This window comes from Erpetoichthys calabaricus, chromosome 11 (genome assembly GCF_900747795.2).
Source record: "Erpetoichthys calabaricus chromosome 11, fErpCal1.3, whole genome shotgun sequence".
Lineage (NCBI taxonomy): Eukaryota > Metazoa > Chordata > Cladistia > Polypteriformes > Polypteridae > Erpetoichthys > Erpetoichthys calabaricus.
Window position 1 is genome coordinate 139,643,517 of NC_041404.2, and position 16,859 is coordinate 139,660,375.

General features: G+C 42.3%; 1 protein-coding gene across 1 annotated transcript in view; it reads left to right on the forward strand.

Annotated features, from left to right (window-relative positions):
- snx29 (sorting nexin 29) overlaps positions 1-16,859 on the forward strand; it is a 477,274-nt gene that overhangs the window by 367,079 nt on the left and 93,336 nt on the right. The window contains exons 16-18 of the mRNA XM_028814109.2: positions 6,892-7,008; positions 14,288-14,343; positions 14,695-14,776. Coding sequence (XP_028669942.1) covers positions 6,892-7,008; positions 14,288-14,343; positions 14,695-14,776 — 255 coding nt within the window. The remainder of the gene's footprint in view (positions 1-6,891; positions 7,009-14,287; positions 14,344-14,694; positions 14,777-16,859) is intronic.

Sequence of the window (16,859 nt, forward strand, 5' to 3'; positions counted from 1 at the left end):
CACTATATAATACGTAGATAGACAGATGTGAAAGGCACTATATGATAGAGACGTGGAAGGCATTATATAATACATAGATTGGTTTGAAAGGCACTATATAATACATAGATTGGTTTGAAAGGCACAATATAATACGTAGATAGACAGATGTGAAAGGCACTATATGATAGAGACGTGAAAGGCATTATATAATACATAGATTGGTTTGAAAGGCACTATATAATATGTAGATTGGTTTGAAAGGCACTATATAATACGTAGATAGACAGATGTGAAAGGCACTATATGATAGAGACGTGAAAGGCATTATATAATACATAGATTGGTTTGAAAGGCACTATATAATACATAGATAGGTAGACATGAAAGGCACCATATAATAGACAGACAGATAGGTGTGAAGGGCACTATATGATAGAGAGAGACGTGAAAGGCATTATATAATACATAGATTGGTTTGAAAGGCACTATATAATACGTAGATAGGTAGACATGAAAGGCACCATATAGACAGACAGATAGGTGTGAAGGGCACTATATGATAGAGACGTGAAAGGCACTATATAATGCATAGATTGGTTTGAAAGGCACTATATAATACATAGATAGACAGATGTGAAAGGCACTATATAATACATAGATTGGTTTGAAAGGCACTATATAATAGATAGATAGGTAGACATGAAAGGCACCATATAATAGACAGACAGATAGGTGTGAAAGGCATTATATGATAGATAGATAGCTGTGAACAGAACTATATAATAGATAGAACTTTATTTGGCTTTTAACAGAAGATCTTTAAATAAGTAAAAACAAATAGTTCTAATTACTTATGCAGTTACTTGTGTACTTATGCATTTGCAGTACTTTTGCACTTAATTACTTACGCGCTTACTTATGTGCTCACCTGTGCACTTTAATGCCCTCTTACTTATTTATGCCCGCATGCACACATTTTCTTATGGACTTACATATGCATACTCCATTCACACATCTTCACATAATCTAATGTTTTAATTTCTTACGCACTTACAGTACTTATGCAACTAATTACTTACTTGTGCACACAATCTTCGTCACTTAATGTAAGTGCAGTTAGTGATGAACTGACACACACGCACTTTATAGAGGCCTGTGTTGCCTTAGGTATAAAGGAACCCCAATAGTGTTTCGTGACACCCTTATGCTTTTTAATTCATCGACTGACTCTCAGCCCTCAGTGCTCGTGGGTTGCAAAGAGGATGTGCGGCGTTGTTCATAATGGCCGTCATCGGGGTCTTCATTCATTTGGCAGACTTATCGATGGCCCTCATATGTCAGAGGCCAAGAACGCTTTACTTCTGATTGGCATCCAGGGTGATATGTAGAGCAATGTTGCTTGTGAGAAGTGGTTAGAAATCATGGCAGCAGTGACAATCCCTTTTTTTTTTTTTTTTTATTTTGATTCAACAATGGTGAAGAAGGCTCCGGGGGAAGGAAGAGGGGGTGTATCAATGTATGAATCAAAACGATCTGGTCTTTTCAGTGCTGATTCACTGGCGCCGTGATGATTTAACAAAAAGCGTCAATTTGACACATTGCAGCTGTCAGGTAGAAGAGTTGGCAATAATTGTGCCCTTTATTTAATTTTCAGAAATGAGAATATATTTCCTCAACAGGCTGTCAAATTTGCAACGGACAAAGTGATGCAATTGAGCGATTTGTTTATCCTTCTGGCGCTCTGATTTTCTGCGTGCAGATTGAAGATTGGGGACCGCACGTGTGCTTTGATGTTCACTTAACTTTGTACATTTTGAAAGCGTGGGATGCTCCTGAGCCAGTGAGCCTTTACTCCTTGGCACCCACAGACACCTCCCATGAGACCACCGTGCCTTTGACTTCCCGTTTCTTCAACATGCATGCAAGACCCTCTGAACGAAGTACCTCTGGGTCCGGTTCTCCGTCCAGGTCCCGTAGGTCCACAGCGCCGCCTGTAGGTTTCATTGCTGCCTCAATGCGAGTTGTCAGCTTCATTTGTGTCAGTAGAGGGGCACAAAGTTTGTCCTGTGTCACAACTACGTGGGCAGAGTCACAGGGGACTTCTAGTTTGTAATAAGTTTCTAAAGGTCAGCTTTCATTTTGTAATTCTGTGGTTTTGAGTGTTGGTTGATGTGGGGGGAAAAAAATGATTTCAGTTGATGTGATTTTAGCATAAATCTGTAACATCACAAAAAAAGAAAAAAGTGAAGGCGCCTGAAGATCTTTTAAAGCACAGCTGACAGCATTCAGTCAGGGGTCAGTAGTCCTCATGCCACAAGAACCCAAAGTTTCTCCAAAAAATAAAACTACTTCGAGTCCACATCTGATGCCTTCTGCCATTCCCGTCCAAGACTCTCCTGGTTTCTCCCTGACAACAATCTGCCAAATCCTTTCCAGCATGGATTCCTCAGGGGCCACTCGGTTACCAGGATTTGCCTTGTTCTGGCGACTTCTTTCACGGTCTTTTGAGCTCATTTTGTTTTGTGTCAATCTTTTGTTTATAAATTAACTAGCCATCCCCTGTGGCTTCGCCCGCGTATTAGTGAAACAGGACAGTGAGAAGGACCCACCCGGCCCCCCACTCCTGACGTCATGCTTCCCCCTCAGATCAGCGCGAATATATGGCTCCTGCAAGCGACCTCTGATACATAACGCGATGAGAGAAGTCACAAAATCAACTGGAATGTTCAAGCAAATTCTAGAAAAAACCCGATCTGAATCCGTTAAGTAGTTCTCATGTGAAAAGCAGACAGACAGACATTGGATTATATATATATAGATAGATAGATAGATAGATAGATACTTTATTAATCCCAAGGGGATATACAGTGGAACCTCGGTTTGTGAGCATAATTCGTTCCGGAAACGTGCTTGTAGTCCAAAGCACTCGTATATCAAAGTGAATTTCCCCATAAGAAATAATGGAAACTCAGATGATTTGTTCCACAACCCAAAACTATTCATATAAAAACGATTAATACAAAATATAAAGTAAAAATACATAAAACAAATTAATCTCCACTTTACCTTTGAAAAGAATCATGGCTGGTATGAGTGAGTTTCTAAACTCTTGTGGGATTGCACCCAACGGGATGACACACTGAAGAGCGTCCCAAAGCAATCGCAGTCTCCCAGCGCTGTAGCAGTTCACCGTAAAAGAGAATCCAAAAAGATCGCGGACATGCTATAAGCGCCAGCCATCGATGGGTGATACAAAGAACAAGGAACATTATAAATGCGCAGGGCCCTGCCTGACTGCTGTGTCTGTGTATATGAGAGCCGCAGATCTCGCTACAATAACTAACCGTGCTGTTCCTGTTTCAAGCTGAATAAAGCTGGTGTTGATAAAGTACTGAGACTCAGTCTCGTGTTTTATAATAATAATAATTCTTTGCATTTATATAGCGCTTTTCTCACTACTCAAAGCGCTCAGCAATTGCAGGTTAAGGACCTTGCTCAAGGGCCCAACAGAGCATTTTGGCATTTACAGGATTCGAACCGGCAACCTTCTGCTTGCCAGTGCAGATCTCTAGCCTCAGAGGCACCACTTCGCCTTTTAGGGTGCAAGACGGGGACTCGCACGTCACAGCACACACACACATACATACACACAAGCGTGCGCTTGCACACACACACGAGCGAGCGAACACACACACATACACACGCGCGCCCGCACACAGTCACATTGCTAATGCTGTAGTAAACACTATACACTCGTATGGATGTTGATTATATGAGTGAGGCACACCGACTCAGACGAAGAATAGGAGACGATTGCCCACAATCCCACAGTGAGAGAGAGAGAAGAACCATCAGCTCAGTTGTGATCACATGACGCTCAGCAGACAAAGTGTATACGTACTACTCGTACTGCAAGACGTCGCTCGTTTATCAAGTCAAAGTTTATTAAAAAGTTTTGCTCGTCTTGCAAAACACTCGCAAACCAAGTTACTCACAAACCGAGGTTCCGCTGTGTGTGTGTGTGTGTGTGTATATATATATATATATATATATATATATATATATATATATATATATATATGTATATATATATATATGTATATATATATATATGTATATATATATATATATGTATATATATATATATATGTATATATATATGTGTATATATATGTATATATATATGTATATGTATTTAGATATATTCTTGTTATGAAGATACCTTGTCTTGGATTTTCTGTTTCACAAGCGCTTGTTTATCATGGTTTCCCCCTTTTGTGAGGCATTTTGGTGATTTTTTTAAGAATATTTTTTGTCCCATTTTTTGGGGCCTAGTTAAGCCAAAGCCTACTGGTAGTAGCTGAGGGTTAGCTGACCCGAGTGAGCCTCACCTGGGCTGGCCTGTCGAGGTCCTTGCCTGCCCTTATAGTCTTTGTGGAGGCCCCACACCCACTTTTGACATTTTTTTTTTCCCCCACGTCTCCTGCTCACAATAGTTATGTGACATGCTGGCATTTCATCCAGGATTAGACCCGGCCTTATGCCTGTCACTGCCAAGGGAGGCTCCATCTCACTGGAATAGCAGGTTCAGAAGTAGAATTGCTGAGTTGATTCAAATGCCATTTTTATCCTCTCTCGTTTCTTGCTGTATGCCTGGATTGATAATATTGCTTATGTTTTTAGCCTCAGACTGAGCTGCCACCATTACTGGGAAGTGCCTTCTCTCTCTGGTGCTTCTGCTGTAATTATAATGATACACGCTAAAGCTGACATGTTTGTCATATTGTGCAGTCAGCGTTATGAAGAGTGTAGTGCTTGAGTTTTTTAGGAGACAGACGTCCTGTGCACCTCATCCTGGAGGCAGCGTCAGTATTTGCTGCCTGCCGCATTGACAGCTACAGTATTAATTAGAGCGAAGAGGCTCCGTGGGCCTTACGATCGGCCATAATAGCACTGCTTAAAGCTGGGGTGTTGAAACTCCGGTCCAGCGGAGGGGGGGTGGCTTGGCTGCAAGTTTTCATTCTAACCCTCTTCTTCATTAGTGACCTGTTTTTGCTGCTAATTAACTTCTTTTGCCTTAGTTTTAAATAACTTGACTCTGACCACCCCAACCACCCCCCACCCCCCCGTTTGTCAGCCAAACGATAACAAGACACAAAATGAACCGCCACATGACCAGCTAACCTGTGCCCATCACACAATATCTGAAAATAAAGAAAGATCTCTCAGGTCACCAAACCATTTTGACGATGTTCTTAGTACTTTACATCAAGCCTGAAGATGGGGCCCGAGTTGCCTCGACAGCTTGCATATTGTAATCTTTTTAGTTAGCCGATAAAAGGTGCCATTTTGTTTGACTTTTCACTACATTCATAATGGCTAACATGGCACAACACCGTAGTACTACAGACGACGTTCTTAGATAAAACAGAAAATGGACAGTTTTGGAAATGTCTGCTGTGTCAGAATGAGGGCAGCAACAAGCCATGGAATTAAATAACGGGCTTAATTAACAGCAAGAATTGGCTTCTCATTAAGAAACTGGTTGGAGTGAAACTGGTTTGAGTTTGAAGTCCCAGTTTGGCTGGTCATCTGTCGGCTCGTTTCACGTCTCATTTCTGTTTGGCTGTCATTTAATGAATTAAAGAATCAATTCAGAGGACTGAAAACAGGGCTATGAAAATGAAGGGGAAAAAGTGAATTAGCAGTGAAAACTGGTCACTGATTAGGGCGACGGTTAGAATGAAAACCTGCAGCCCACCAGGCCTGGAGTTCAACACCCGTGCTAAAGGTATATTTGTAGACCTGGGACCTTCAAAAGCCTGTGCCCCATTTTGAGTTTAGGGTCCCGCTGCCTGCTTTTGGGGTCCAGCCCAGGTGAGTGCTGGTCTGATGTAGGATATTTGGGGGCTGTCCGGTGTGCAGCAAATCACAGCAGCCACGTCACACCAGTCTATCTCGTTAGATGATTTCTTTACCTTTTCTGTTGCTCGCTCTCTGTTTTTCACGGTCGCCGCAGTCCCAATACGGAATTTAATTTCTTTTTTTTTTTTCTTTTTTTTTTTTTTCCACTAAATGTTTATTTTTTCAGATTTTGTCATAGTAAATACACCAAGGTCAGAGTGAAGTGTACAGATCCCTTTTTACAAGGCACAGTGAACCGAGCTTGAGTGATTAGGATGCCTGCTGAACAGAAGGACCGAGCCTCACGAGAGCGGCATAAAGGGCATCGAGGAGATGGAGCCGATCTGCTAGGAATACTCCACCCAAACGTGATATATTAAAATATGTTGCATACCCCATGTAGATGGTGGTGTTGATTGAGAACATTTTTAATCGCATATTCTCATGGAGAAAAAAAACACATTGAAGATTCAAATTAAGCAGAAACCCAATGGTGACCAACAGGAAAGGATGTGAGAAATGACCTTGCGGGGGGAAAAGAAAAATTCCCACGTGACGTGTCTCTTATATACAAGGCGATTGCGCTGCCACTACCGTACTGTACTTTCCAAAGGTACAAGTAAAAAGTTTACCGCGTAACAGAGTGCGCTTCGACTCACAGGCAGCAGCGAGAAATCTCATGTGTCGCACGTCTCTGGAAAGCTGAAGCATTTTCTGTCTGTATCTGGTGAAAACATGTCCACTGCCGTATCCCATACAGCTCTGCTGAGTCCTGTTTAGAATAAGGTGTTCACACAACGTCCCGTTTCACAGAACGTATCGTGGACGTCACGTGGTGCATACCTGTATTGGAGAGGTAAAAATGTCCGTCACGATAGAAGGTTAATGAAAAGGGTGACGAGCTCTCATCTGTGTCCGAATTAGTTTATAAATTTGAACTGTGCCAGTCCAGTCAGCTGTCCCCAGTGTCACCTGTCTGACTGAAGGTGTCTTCTTCTCCTGCAGGTGGCAGAGATGCACGGTGAGCTGATTGAGTTCAACGAGAGGCTGTACCGGTCGCTGATGGCGAAGGATCAGTTGATAGCTCAGATGCGACAGGAGCTGATAGACCTCCGTGGCCCGGTGAGTAAAACAGGGGAGCCTCCAGCAGAAAGAAAAACAACAAAGTTAGGCATAACTGTCCTTAGAACAGTGGCTTATGTTACAGCCAAAGCCTTTTCCCCCCGGTTTGGGTTTATTTTTTGTTTTATTGTCATTTTTGTATGATTGTTTTTCTTCTTTTTATGTCATTCCTCTTTTGTGTGTGTTTATGACTTCATAATCATGTCCTGTAACTTTAAATGTCTGGCCATTCTGTCTACATTGTGGGAGGAGCTACAGGAGGTGGGACTACATTGACATCACTGCTGCTGGCTCCTCCTCCTGGCCTTATTTTCAATCAGGAAAGAAAGACTCAGCAGCAGAACATTAAGTTGGATTTGGAGTTTTGTGTAACTTTTGCATTCCTTTTTATTTTTCTTTGGATTTGTGGATTTTTGCTTTTCTTTTGAGGTTAATGTTACTGGATCACGTATCAGGGCTTGTTTGTTGTGGATTGCCTTTTTAAGAAAATCCTTTTGCCTTGTTGACCATTTTCTTATACTTTGAAATTTTAAAGACTGCACGTCATTTTGGGGGCCTGCTTTGGCTGAAGCCAGCAAGTAGCGTTTAGGCCCCGACCTGGCAGGTCAGTGAAGGGTCCGGCCGGCTAAATGGGTCTTCTGGAGGCCTCACACCCCCTTTGGCCTTGTTTGTGAAGCACAGTGGGCTTCAGCTTTAGTCCTGAGTCCCCCGTGTGGCTGCGAGTTTCCATACCATTAAATCTCATTGGGACTGGGAATGCTCTTTTTATCTTTTGCCAAGTCAGTTGCTTTATTTCTTTTTACTTTACTTTCTTTTCAGTCATTCTGATGTATTTAACAGAGAGGTTTGTTGTTTGTCATAATATAAAAATATTTATTTATTGATTTGATATAGTGCATTTGACATTATCTATGTATCTATGAATGATATAGGGCCTGTCATCCATCTGTCTGTCTATTATATAGTGCCTTTTGCATCTATCTATCTATCTATCTATCTATCTATCTATCTATCTATCTATCTATCTATCTATCTATCTATCTATCTATTAAACAGTGCCTTTATCTATCTATCTATCTATCTATCTATCTATCTATCTATCTATCTATCTATCTATCTATCTATCTATCTATCTATCTATCTATCTATCTATCTATCTATCTATCTATCTATCTATCTATCTATCTATCTATCATACAGTGCCTTTCACATCTATCTGTCTGTCTGTCTTATCTATCTACATGTTGTGCCTTTCACGTTAACTATCTAGCTATCTATGAATGGTATAGCGCCTTTCACATCTCTTTTTATCTGTATCTTTTAAATGAGTGCCTGCCTACCTCCCTTAATTAAACAGGCTGCCTTTTCCCAGCTTCTGGAGTGCTGGGTTACATTTTTCCTGCATGACGCCAGTGTTTACGTGTGTCTGTGTGTTTCTTGGTGTAAATTTGTTTTTGTGATCTTCCGTAAGTAGCTGCTATCTTTTAACATGTAGTGTTTACTGCGCTGGTTTCTGCTCTGCCTATCCTTAAATGTCAGTATTTGGATACACATAAGAGAATAATCTCCATGTTAAAATAGCATTTAAAGTTAAACATTTAAAACTATGACAGATTTTTTTTTGATTTCTTACAAATGTAACTCTCACACTGCTGTACTTCTGTGAATACAAAATAAGAAAAGGAAGATAAACGATGAGCTTTTTTAATAGCGAGCTGAGTTGCGGGCCGACTGTGTGGGACACCAAGCAGCCGCCACAGAGGGTCCCAAGGAGCCAACTTGAAATTCGTGTCAGTGAGAAGTGCGTCACGTAAAGCTGGGGTGCCCCAGTTGAATCCTGGTGGATTTTTGTTTCAGCCGTTTTCTTAATTAGTAACAACAGCAACAACAACATTTACATTTCTGTAGCACATATTCATACAAGACATGTGGCTCAAAGTGCTTTAAAAGATGTTAAAGAAAAAAAACAGGCAAGTAGAATGAAAAATAATAAATTAGAAACAGGTAAGTATATAAATAAAGGAAATACCAAATGAAATGAAGTCAATATGCACTTACATAACAGATATAAACCAATTAGTGCTGCTATTGGCACGTCCTCCTTTTGCCTAAATTTTAATTTGCTTGTTTTTTAAGATTCTGAATCATTCTTTTTTTTTTTTTTTTAAACAGCTGAATGATAAAGAAATGCGAGGCGAGCAAACAGCCGACCAGCTGACTTGTGGGGGTCTCCGATGAAGCTTCCTGTCGGCTCTCCATTTTCACTCTTAACCAGTTTCGTAATTAAAGGCCATTGAAACGCACAATTCAATCCTGTGACCTCTTAATGCTTTCATTCTGCCACACCAGACGTTTCCAACCCCACCGGCTCGCTTTCCATCTCGTTAATGTTTAGGAAGGAAAGAATGTACAGTTCTGAATCCTGTAACTCGGATCAATTAACGTGCAGGCAATTGAAGTCTTTTCCATTAGCAGTAGTAATTGGTGACTAATTAAGAAAATGGCTAGAATGAATATCTGCAGCCACCCCGGCCCACCAGGGTCTGAGTTTGACACCCCAGACTTGCCCACAGTCAGTAAGCAATGCGTCTCTCACTTTAGGAAGACACATCTGTCTAGTGAGATAAAAGATATTAAGAAAGAGTAATCTGCCTTGTAAGATCAGGTAATGTGGCTCTTTAAAGTAAACGCCTGCTCATAATAAACAGATCTGAATATCCGTGGAGGTCTGAAGTGCCGCCATTAACCCCGTTAGCTGTGGCCTCTGCACGGCGAGTACCCTCTTTGGTTTTTAGCAGAGATGTGGTGTTCTTTGTGTCTGACAATGGATGTTTGTTTCTTCAACACCAAATATAACTTCACAGGGAGTGCACCAGGGGGGCTTTTTAAAAGATATTTGACTAATCCCCTATGACACAGCATTGGATGAATGTGTGAAGATGTTGTAAGGGTTAAGTGTCTTACTGCAGCAGTTACGTCACTTTGTGGAGTTTAGCAAAGATGCTTGTCCTTGATGATTCTTCTTATATAAAGAATTTCTGCTCTTAATGTAAGTGGTTAAGGGGTCGGAATGCTTCCTGAATCCACCGTAAGTTAAGTGGTGACTTTAAGGGGCCCTCGTGGGAGTTGGCCTGCGCCTGTGGTATAGCAGGTCCACGGCTTAAAAGAAAAGGCCAATTTTTTAAATAATCGCCGGGGGCGTGGTAGCGTGGCCGGAGCGGTTCTTGGACGCAATGTGCTGCAGGCGTTTCCTCGCTTATGTGCACAGGTGAGGAGTTGTCCGCATCCGTAATTGATGCCGGGAGCTGCTAATCGCCATATCTGTGCCACGTCCCCATTATATATAGTAGGACAAAAGGAGTGGGAAGTAGCAATGCACAGAATTCACTCGAGCTCCATATGTGCAAAGCATAGAATTATTCAACTTAAAATTATATATTGAGCGCATCTCTCTCGTTTACAATTGTCCAACGTGTTTCCAGGGCAAGAGCCAACCTGCAAACGCTGCAATCAAGTTCCAGCCTCACTGGGTCACATGTTTTCAGCCTGCATCAAATTAACATCATTTTGGGCCAAAATCTTTAAATGCCTTTCAGACGGCCTTGGGGTCACAAACCCCCCTAATCCACTAACAGCTGTGTTTGGGGTACTTCCAGAGGGGCTTAAAGTGGAGAAGGACAAACAAACTGTGAGTGCCGTTACTACACTACACTGCACGTAGACTTATCTCGCTCAATTGGAAGAATCCTAACTCACCTCTCTCTGTTAAGTCAGTGGGTCACTGATGTTCTTTACTATTTGAAACTGGAAAAAAATCAAATTTGCACTTAGAGGATCTGAGCAAAACTTTTTCAAAACCTGGCAGGATCTGATCAATAACATTTTAGAAGAAGCTTTTAAATTGCGGAGGCAGGTTCTCTCCCCTCTTTTACTCCATTTATCTTTATTCATTTATTATTTTATCTATTCATTTCTCTTTACTAGTATAAAGTTTTACTCTGCTGGCCCAACTCTCTTTCTCAGGGGTGGGGGTTGATTTGTTTCAAACCTTTTTCTTTTCTTTTTCTAAAACTTGAGTTATATGTATGGAATGTTATTTGATTTTAATAAATTCAATAAAATTTAAAAAAAAAAATATATATATATACAGTGTATATATATATATATATATATATATATATATATATATATATATATATATGGAAGCGAAGGTCTGTGATACGGTTTGCATATTTGCAGCTGGAGATCCACAAAGGGAGAAAATGAATGACGTATCATAAAGTAGTTTTTATTCCTGAGCTTTCAGCCCCTACCAGGAGCCTTAATCAGAGGATAATGCTTAGACTTACAAGAATCAAAGGCAATATATAGAAAAATTAGGTGTGGGGGGGTATTGGTTGTAAAGTTTTATTTATTATGAACATGTTCTTCTTAAGTTTGCATATGCTGGGTTTAGTGGTCAGTCCTGCTGAGCACTTATGAGGAGCAGGAGTGACCGGAAGGCAACAGTGAGAGTCGGAGCCTTCAGAGGTCGAAGCCCCAGCGTGAGCGCCCTGGGGAACCCAAGTCTCAGTCTGGATCAGTCAAACGAAGCCAGGGATCGTGAAGCTACCAGACCAGCAGGAGAAGGTCGGCTGCAGGTAGGGCGACTCCCCTGGTGCAGGGCCCGGAATGGAGAAGCAGGGGAGCCGCCAGCAGAAGGCAGCACCGGGTCTTGTTTTTCAAAGATTGCTTCCAGCAATTATTTTCACCTCACTTTTAATGGAAATATTTCTTGGATTTTAACCTCCACTGGTTGGCCCTGTTTTTATTTGATTCGGGTTCAAGGGCTCCCAACAGTTAAGTGGGAGCGGGAAGCAGAACCCACATGGTCACAGTGCCTCTTTGATGGCCCGGCACTCTGGGTTTAACAGGAGTTGCCTCACTGTGGCTGGTGCTCCCATATAATCGTTCATTTGCAGTACATCTCGAGAGTCATCAGTGCTGCTGTCCTCCTCTCTGCTGCTGCTTTCTCTCGTTTCTCGGGCAGAAGTTTCTCTGGCTCATTACTGCCTTGTTATTAATTTGTGGAGTTGGCACCCACGACTGCACTTGGCCGTTCTTCTCCATTTATTATAAACTGGGAAGCTTTCCTCTGCCCAGCCTCTCTCCAGGTGTGTGTGTGTTTGTGTGTGTGTCTTTGATGTGAGCCTTGGAACAGACCCCCTGCCAAACCGCCATTTACAACAGAGAACAAGATCCCCTTTCAGTGAGCAGGTGGACATCTCTCTCGGTTCAGAAGGGGGAGGCGTGGAATTCTCTTTGCAGGTGCTCAGGATTGAAGTGGAGACGCAGGCCTCTTCACAGGCCTACTGAAGGGGTGGTGAAATGAATGTCTGCCCCCACTATGGACATTTTTACGATTCCTAAACCCCGTAATAAATTTAGAGGTGTCGGTGGTTGAGGTGTGACTCTGGAAGAGACAAGAGGACGTTGTGTCTGCACCCCCCAGTGTGTTGTGTCCCTCTGGTTTTATAAAGCACTTCCTAAAATGGCCTAAATAGGATCTGATTGACTTACAGTTAGGTCCATAAATATTTGGACAGAGACAACTTTTTTCTAATTTTGGTTCTGTACTTCACCACAATGAATTTGAAATGAAACAACTCCGATGCAGTTGAAGTGCAGACTTTCAGCTTTAATTCAGTGGGGTGAACAAAACGATTGCATTAAAATGTGAGGCAACTAAAGCATTTTTTGAACACAATCCCTTCATTTCAGGGGCTCAAAAGTAATTGGACAAATTAAATAACTGGAAATAAAATGTTCATTTCTAATACTTGGTTGAAAACCCTTTGCTGGCAATGACAGACTGAAGTCTTGAACTCCTGGACGTCACCAGATGTTGGGTTTCCTCCTTTTTAATGCTCTGCCAGGCCTTTACTGCAGCGGCTTTCAGTTGCTGTTTGTTTGTGGGCCTTTCTGTCTGAAGTTTAGTCTTCAACAAGTGAAATGCCTGCTCAGTTGGGTTAAGATCAGGTGACTGACTTGGCCATTCAAGAATTTTCCACTTCTTTGCTTTAATAAACTCCTGGGTTGCTTTGGCTGTATGTTTTGGGTCATTGTCCATCTGTATCATGAATCAATTTGACTGCTGCATTTAGCTGGATTTGAGCAGACAGTATGTCTCTGAACACCTCAGAATTCATTCGGCTGCTTCTGTCCTGTGTCACATCATCAATAAACACGAGTGTCCCAGTGCCACTGGCAGCCATGCACGCCCAAGCCATCACACTGCACTCCCTCCACCGTGTTTTACAGATGATGTGCTATGCTTTGGATAATGAGCTGTTCCACGCCTTCTCCATACTTTTTTCTTGCCATCATTCTGGTAGAGGTTGATCTTGGTTTCATCTGTCCAAAGAATGTTTTTCCAGAACTGTGCTGGCTTTTTTAGATGTTCTTTAGCAAAGTCCAATCTAGCCTTTCTATTCTTGAGGCTTATGAGTGGCTTGCACCTTGCAGTGCACCCTCTGTATTTACTTTCATGCAGTCTTCTCTTTATGGTAGACTTGGATATCGATACGCCCGCCTACCCCCTGGAGAGTGTTGTTCACTTGGTTGGCTGTTGTGAAGGGGTTTCTCTTCACCATGGAAATGATTCTGCGATCATCCACCACTGTTGTCTTCCGTGGACGTCCAGGTATTTTTGCGTTGCTGAGTTCACCAGTGCTTGCTTTCTTTCTCAGGATGGACCAAACTGTAGATTTTGCCCACTCGTAATATTGTAGCAATTTCTCAGATGGGTTTTTTCTGTTTTCACAGCTTAAGGATGGCTTCTTTCACCTGCATGGAGAGCTCCTTTGACCGCATGTTGTCTGTTCACAGCAAAATCTTCCACATGCAAGCACCACACCTCAAATCAACTCCAGGCCTTTTATCTGCTTAATTGATAAGGACATAACGACGGACTTGACCACACCTGCCCATGAAATAGCCTTTGAGTCAATTGTCCAATTACTTTTGAGCCCCTGAAATGAAGGGATTGTGTTCAAAAAATGCTTTAGTTGCCTCACATTTTTATGCAATCATTTTGTTCACCCCACTGAATTAAAGCTGAAAGTCTGCACTTCAACTGCATCGGAGTTGTTTCATTTAAAATTCATTGTGGTCATGTACAGAGCCAAAATTAGACAAAAGTTGTCTCTGTCCAAATATTTATGGACCTAACTGTATATGTGTGTGTTTTTTTTTATTACAGTTATAGCCCATTTTTACACACACATTTGGATTTTTGCAGGTTCCTGGAGATCTTAGTCAGACGTCAGAGGATCCTAGCCTGTCAGATTTTGAAATGTGAGTATGGAGAGCTAAGCAACTCTCTTCTTTTTTTATATCAAAATTTTGCATCAGCAGTTGTGATTTGGTTTACTTGCTGTTTAAACTTAGTGAGCGCTTCTGTTATATTAACACAGATAGCATATAAGCATAATATACCAAAAAAATAAAACAAAACAAACACACACACACCTTCCCTTAAAGTCCTTATAAGGCCTTTTGAATTGATATTCCTTGTAAACTTTATAACCAAACCTGATAAAGCAATGGCCTGGTTTGCTTAATTCCGATGAAGTTTCCGAGATGAGGCCGGGTATCTCAGGAGGTTGTTCCCCAATGTGAATTTTTTTGGTATTTTGTTTTCTCCAGAACTCATCGGGCCCTCATTAACGTCTGGATCCCTTCAGTCTTCTTGCGAGGACGGGCCGCCAACGCCTTCCACGTTTACCAGGTAAGACCTTTCTCCGTATTTTACACGATTCCTTAACGTGCCTTAAGTGAAAGTGACCAGTTTTGCTATACTAATGTCACTGGACAATGAAGACATTGCGTCCACCTTGAGTAGATCTTATGGAGTTTGGCCTGCTAATCACAACAAATCGCCTTTGCATTTTCCTGTCATTTATGGTTTTATCACAATCGCCTATTTTTGTGACTTCCTTTCATATTATAATACACATATGCACTACAACTGGGACAGCCATGGCAATCGAAAAGTCGTGGCACTGCCGCTCAGGTAACTACAAATGTGACAGCCGTGCCAAATGGTCTCATTACCTCAAAAAGAAGTGGCCACTGCAGGGCGGAACAGTGTGCCACATCAGCCACTCACTTGCTGGCACAACAGATATCTGTGCCTCCTCTTCATATGAAACTTGGACTGATGAAAAAGTTTGTGAAAGCATTTCGATATTTGAGACACATCTCCACAAATAACTGAGGCCAAGATCAAGAAAAGCACATTTCTTAGTCCGCAAGTCATCGGTGGCAAGCAGTTTGAAGACCCGCTAGTGGGGTCAGAAGGAATCGCATGGATGTTGGCAGCAAACTACGTCCAGCTGGCTGACAGCATGCTTCGAGCATACAGAACCATGAAGGGTAACATGTCGCTGTTCAGTCGTGCCCAAAAGTTTTGAGTATGACACAAATACGAATTGCCACAAAGTTTGCTGCCTCAGTTTTTATGACGGCAATTTGAATCGACTCCAGAATATTCTGACGAGTGATCAGATGGATTGCAATGAATTACAAAGTCCCTCTTTACCGTGAAAGTGAACTTCATCCCAAAAAACTCACTGCATATCAGCCTTGCCACAACAGGACCTGCTGATATCACTTCAGTGATCCTCTCGTTAACTCAGGAGAGACGAGAACAAGGATGGAGGTCACTCTGTCATGCTGATTGAGTTACAATAGAGAGGTGAAGAAGGCTTCAGGGCGCCCAAAAGAGTCCAGCGAGCACCAGGAGCGTCTCCTAAAGTTGATTCAGCTGCGGGCACCGCCAGGGCAGAGCTTGCTTAGGAATGGCAGCAGGCAGGTGTGAGTGAAGCGACGACTTTTGGAGGATGGCCTGGTGGGTGACAAAGTGGGCAGCAAAGAAGCCACCAAGAAAACCATCAGGGATAGACTGATTTTCTGCGAAAGGTACAGGGATTGGACTGCTGGGGGAAAGTCATCATCTCTGATGAATCCCCTTTACGATTATTTGGGGCATCTGGATAAAAGAAAAGGTGAGCGGCACTACCATCAGTCCAGTGTCGTGCCAACAGTAAAGCATCCTGAGACCATGTCATGTGGGGTTGCTTCTCAGCCAAGGCAGTGGGCTCACTCACAATTTGGCCTAAGAACACAGCCAGGAATAAAGAATGGGAGCAAAACATCCTCTGAGAGCAACATCTTCCAACCATCCAAGAACAGTTTGGTGACCAACATGATGGAGCACCAGGCCATAAGGCAAAAGTGAGAACTAAGTGGCTCGCGTTACACAGCATCGACATTTGGTGTCCATGGCCAGGAAACTCCCCATTGAAAACTTGTGGTGTATCCTCAAGAGGCGGGTGGACAAACAAAAACCCACCGATTCTGACAAAGTCCAAGCTTTGATTCTGCAAGAATGGGCTGCTGCCATCAGTCAGGATTTGGCCCACAAGTTGATGGACAGACAGCCTGCCAGGGTGAATTGCAGAGGTCTTGAAAAAGAAAGAAGGGCCAACACGGCAAATGTTGACTCTTTGCATAAACTTCATGTCATTGTCAATGAAAGCCTCTGAAACTTCTGACCTGCTTGTAATTCTACTTCAGTACACCATAGAAACATCTGACACAAAGATCTAAAAACACTGAAGCAGCAAACTTGGTGAAAAACCGACACTTGGGCCCTTCTCGAATCCTTTGGCCGCAACTGTAGATTCATTTCCTTTGGACTTCTTCCCCACTCATCTTGGAGCAGTCTGTGACGAGCACGGGGACGGGTTCCACCAGGACATTGCCATGATGGAGAGACACAGTTAACAGGGCAAGTGGAATCCGTCGAC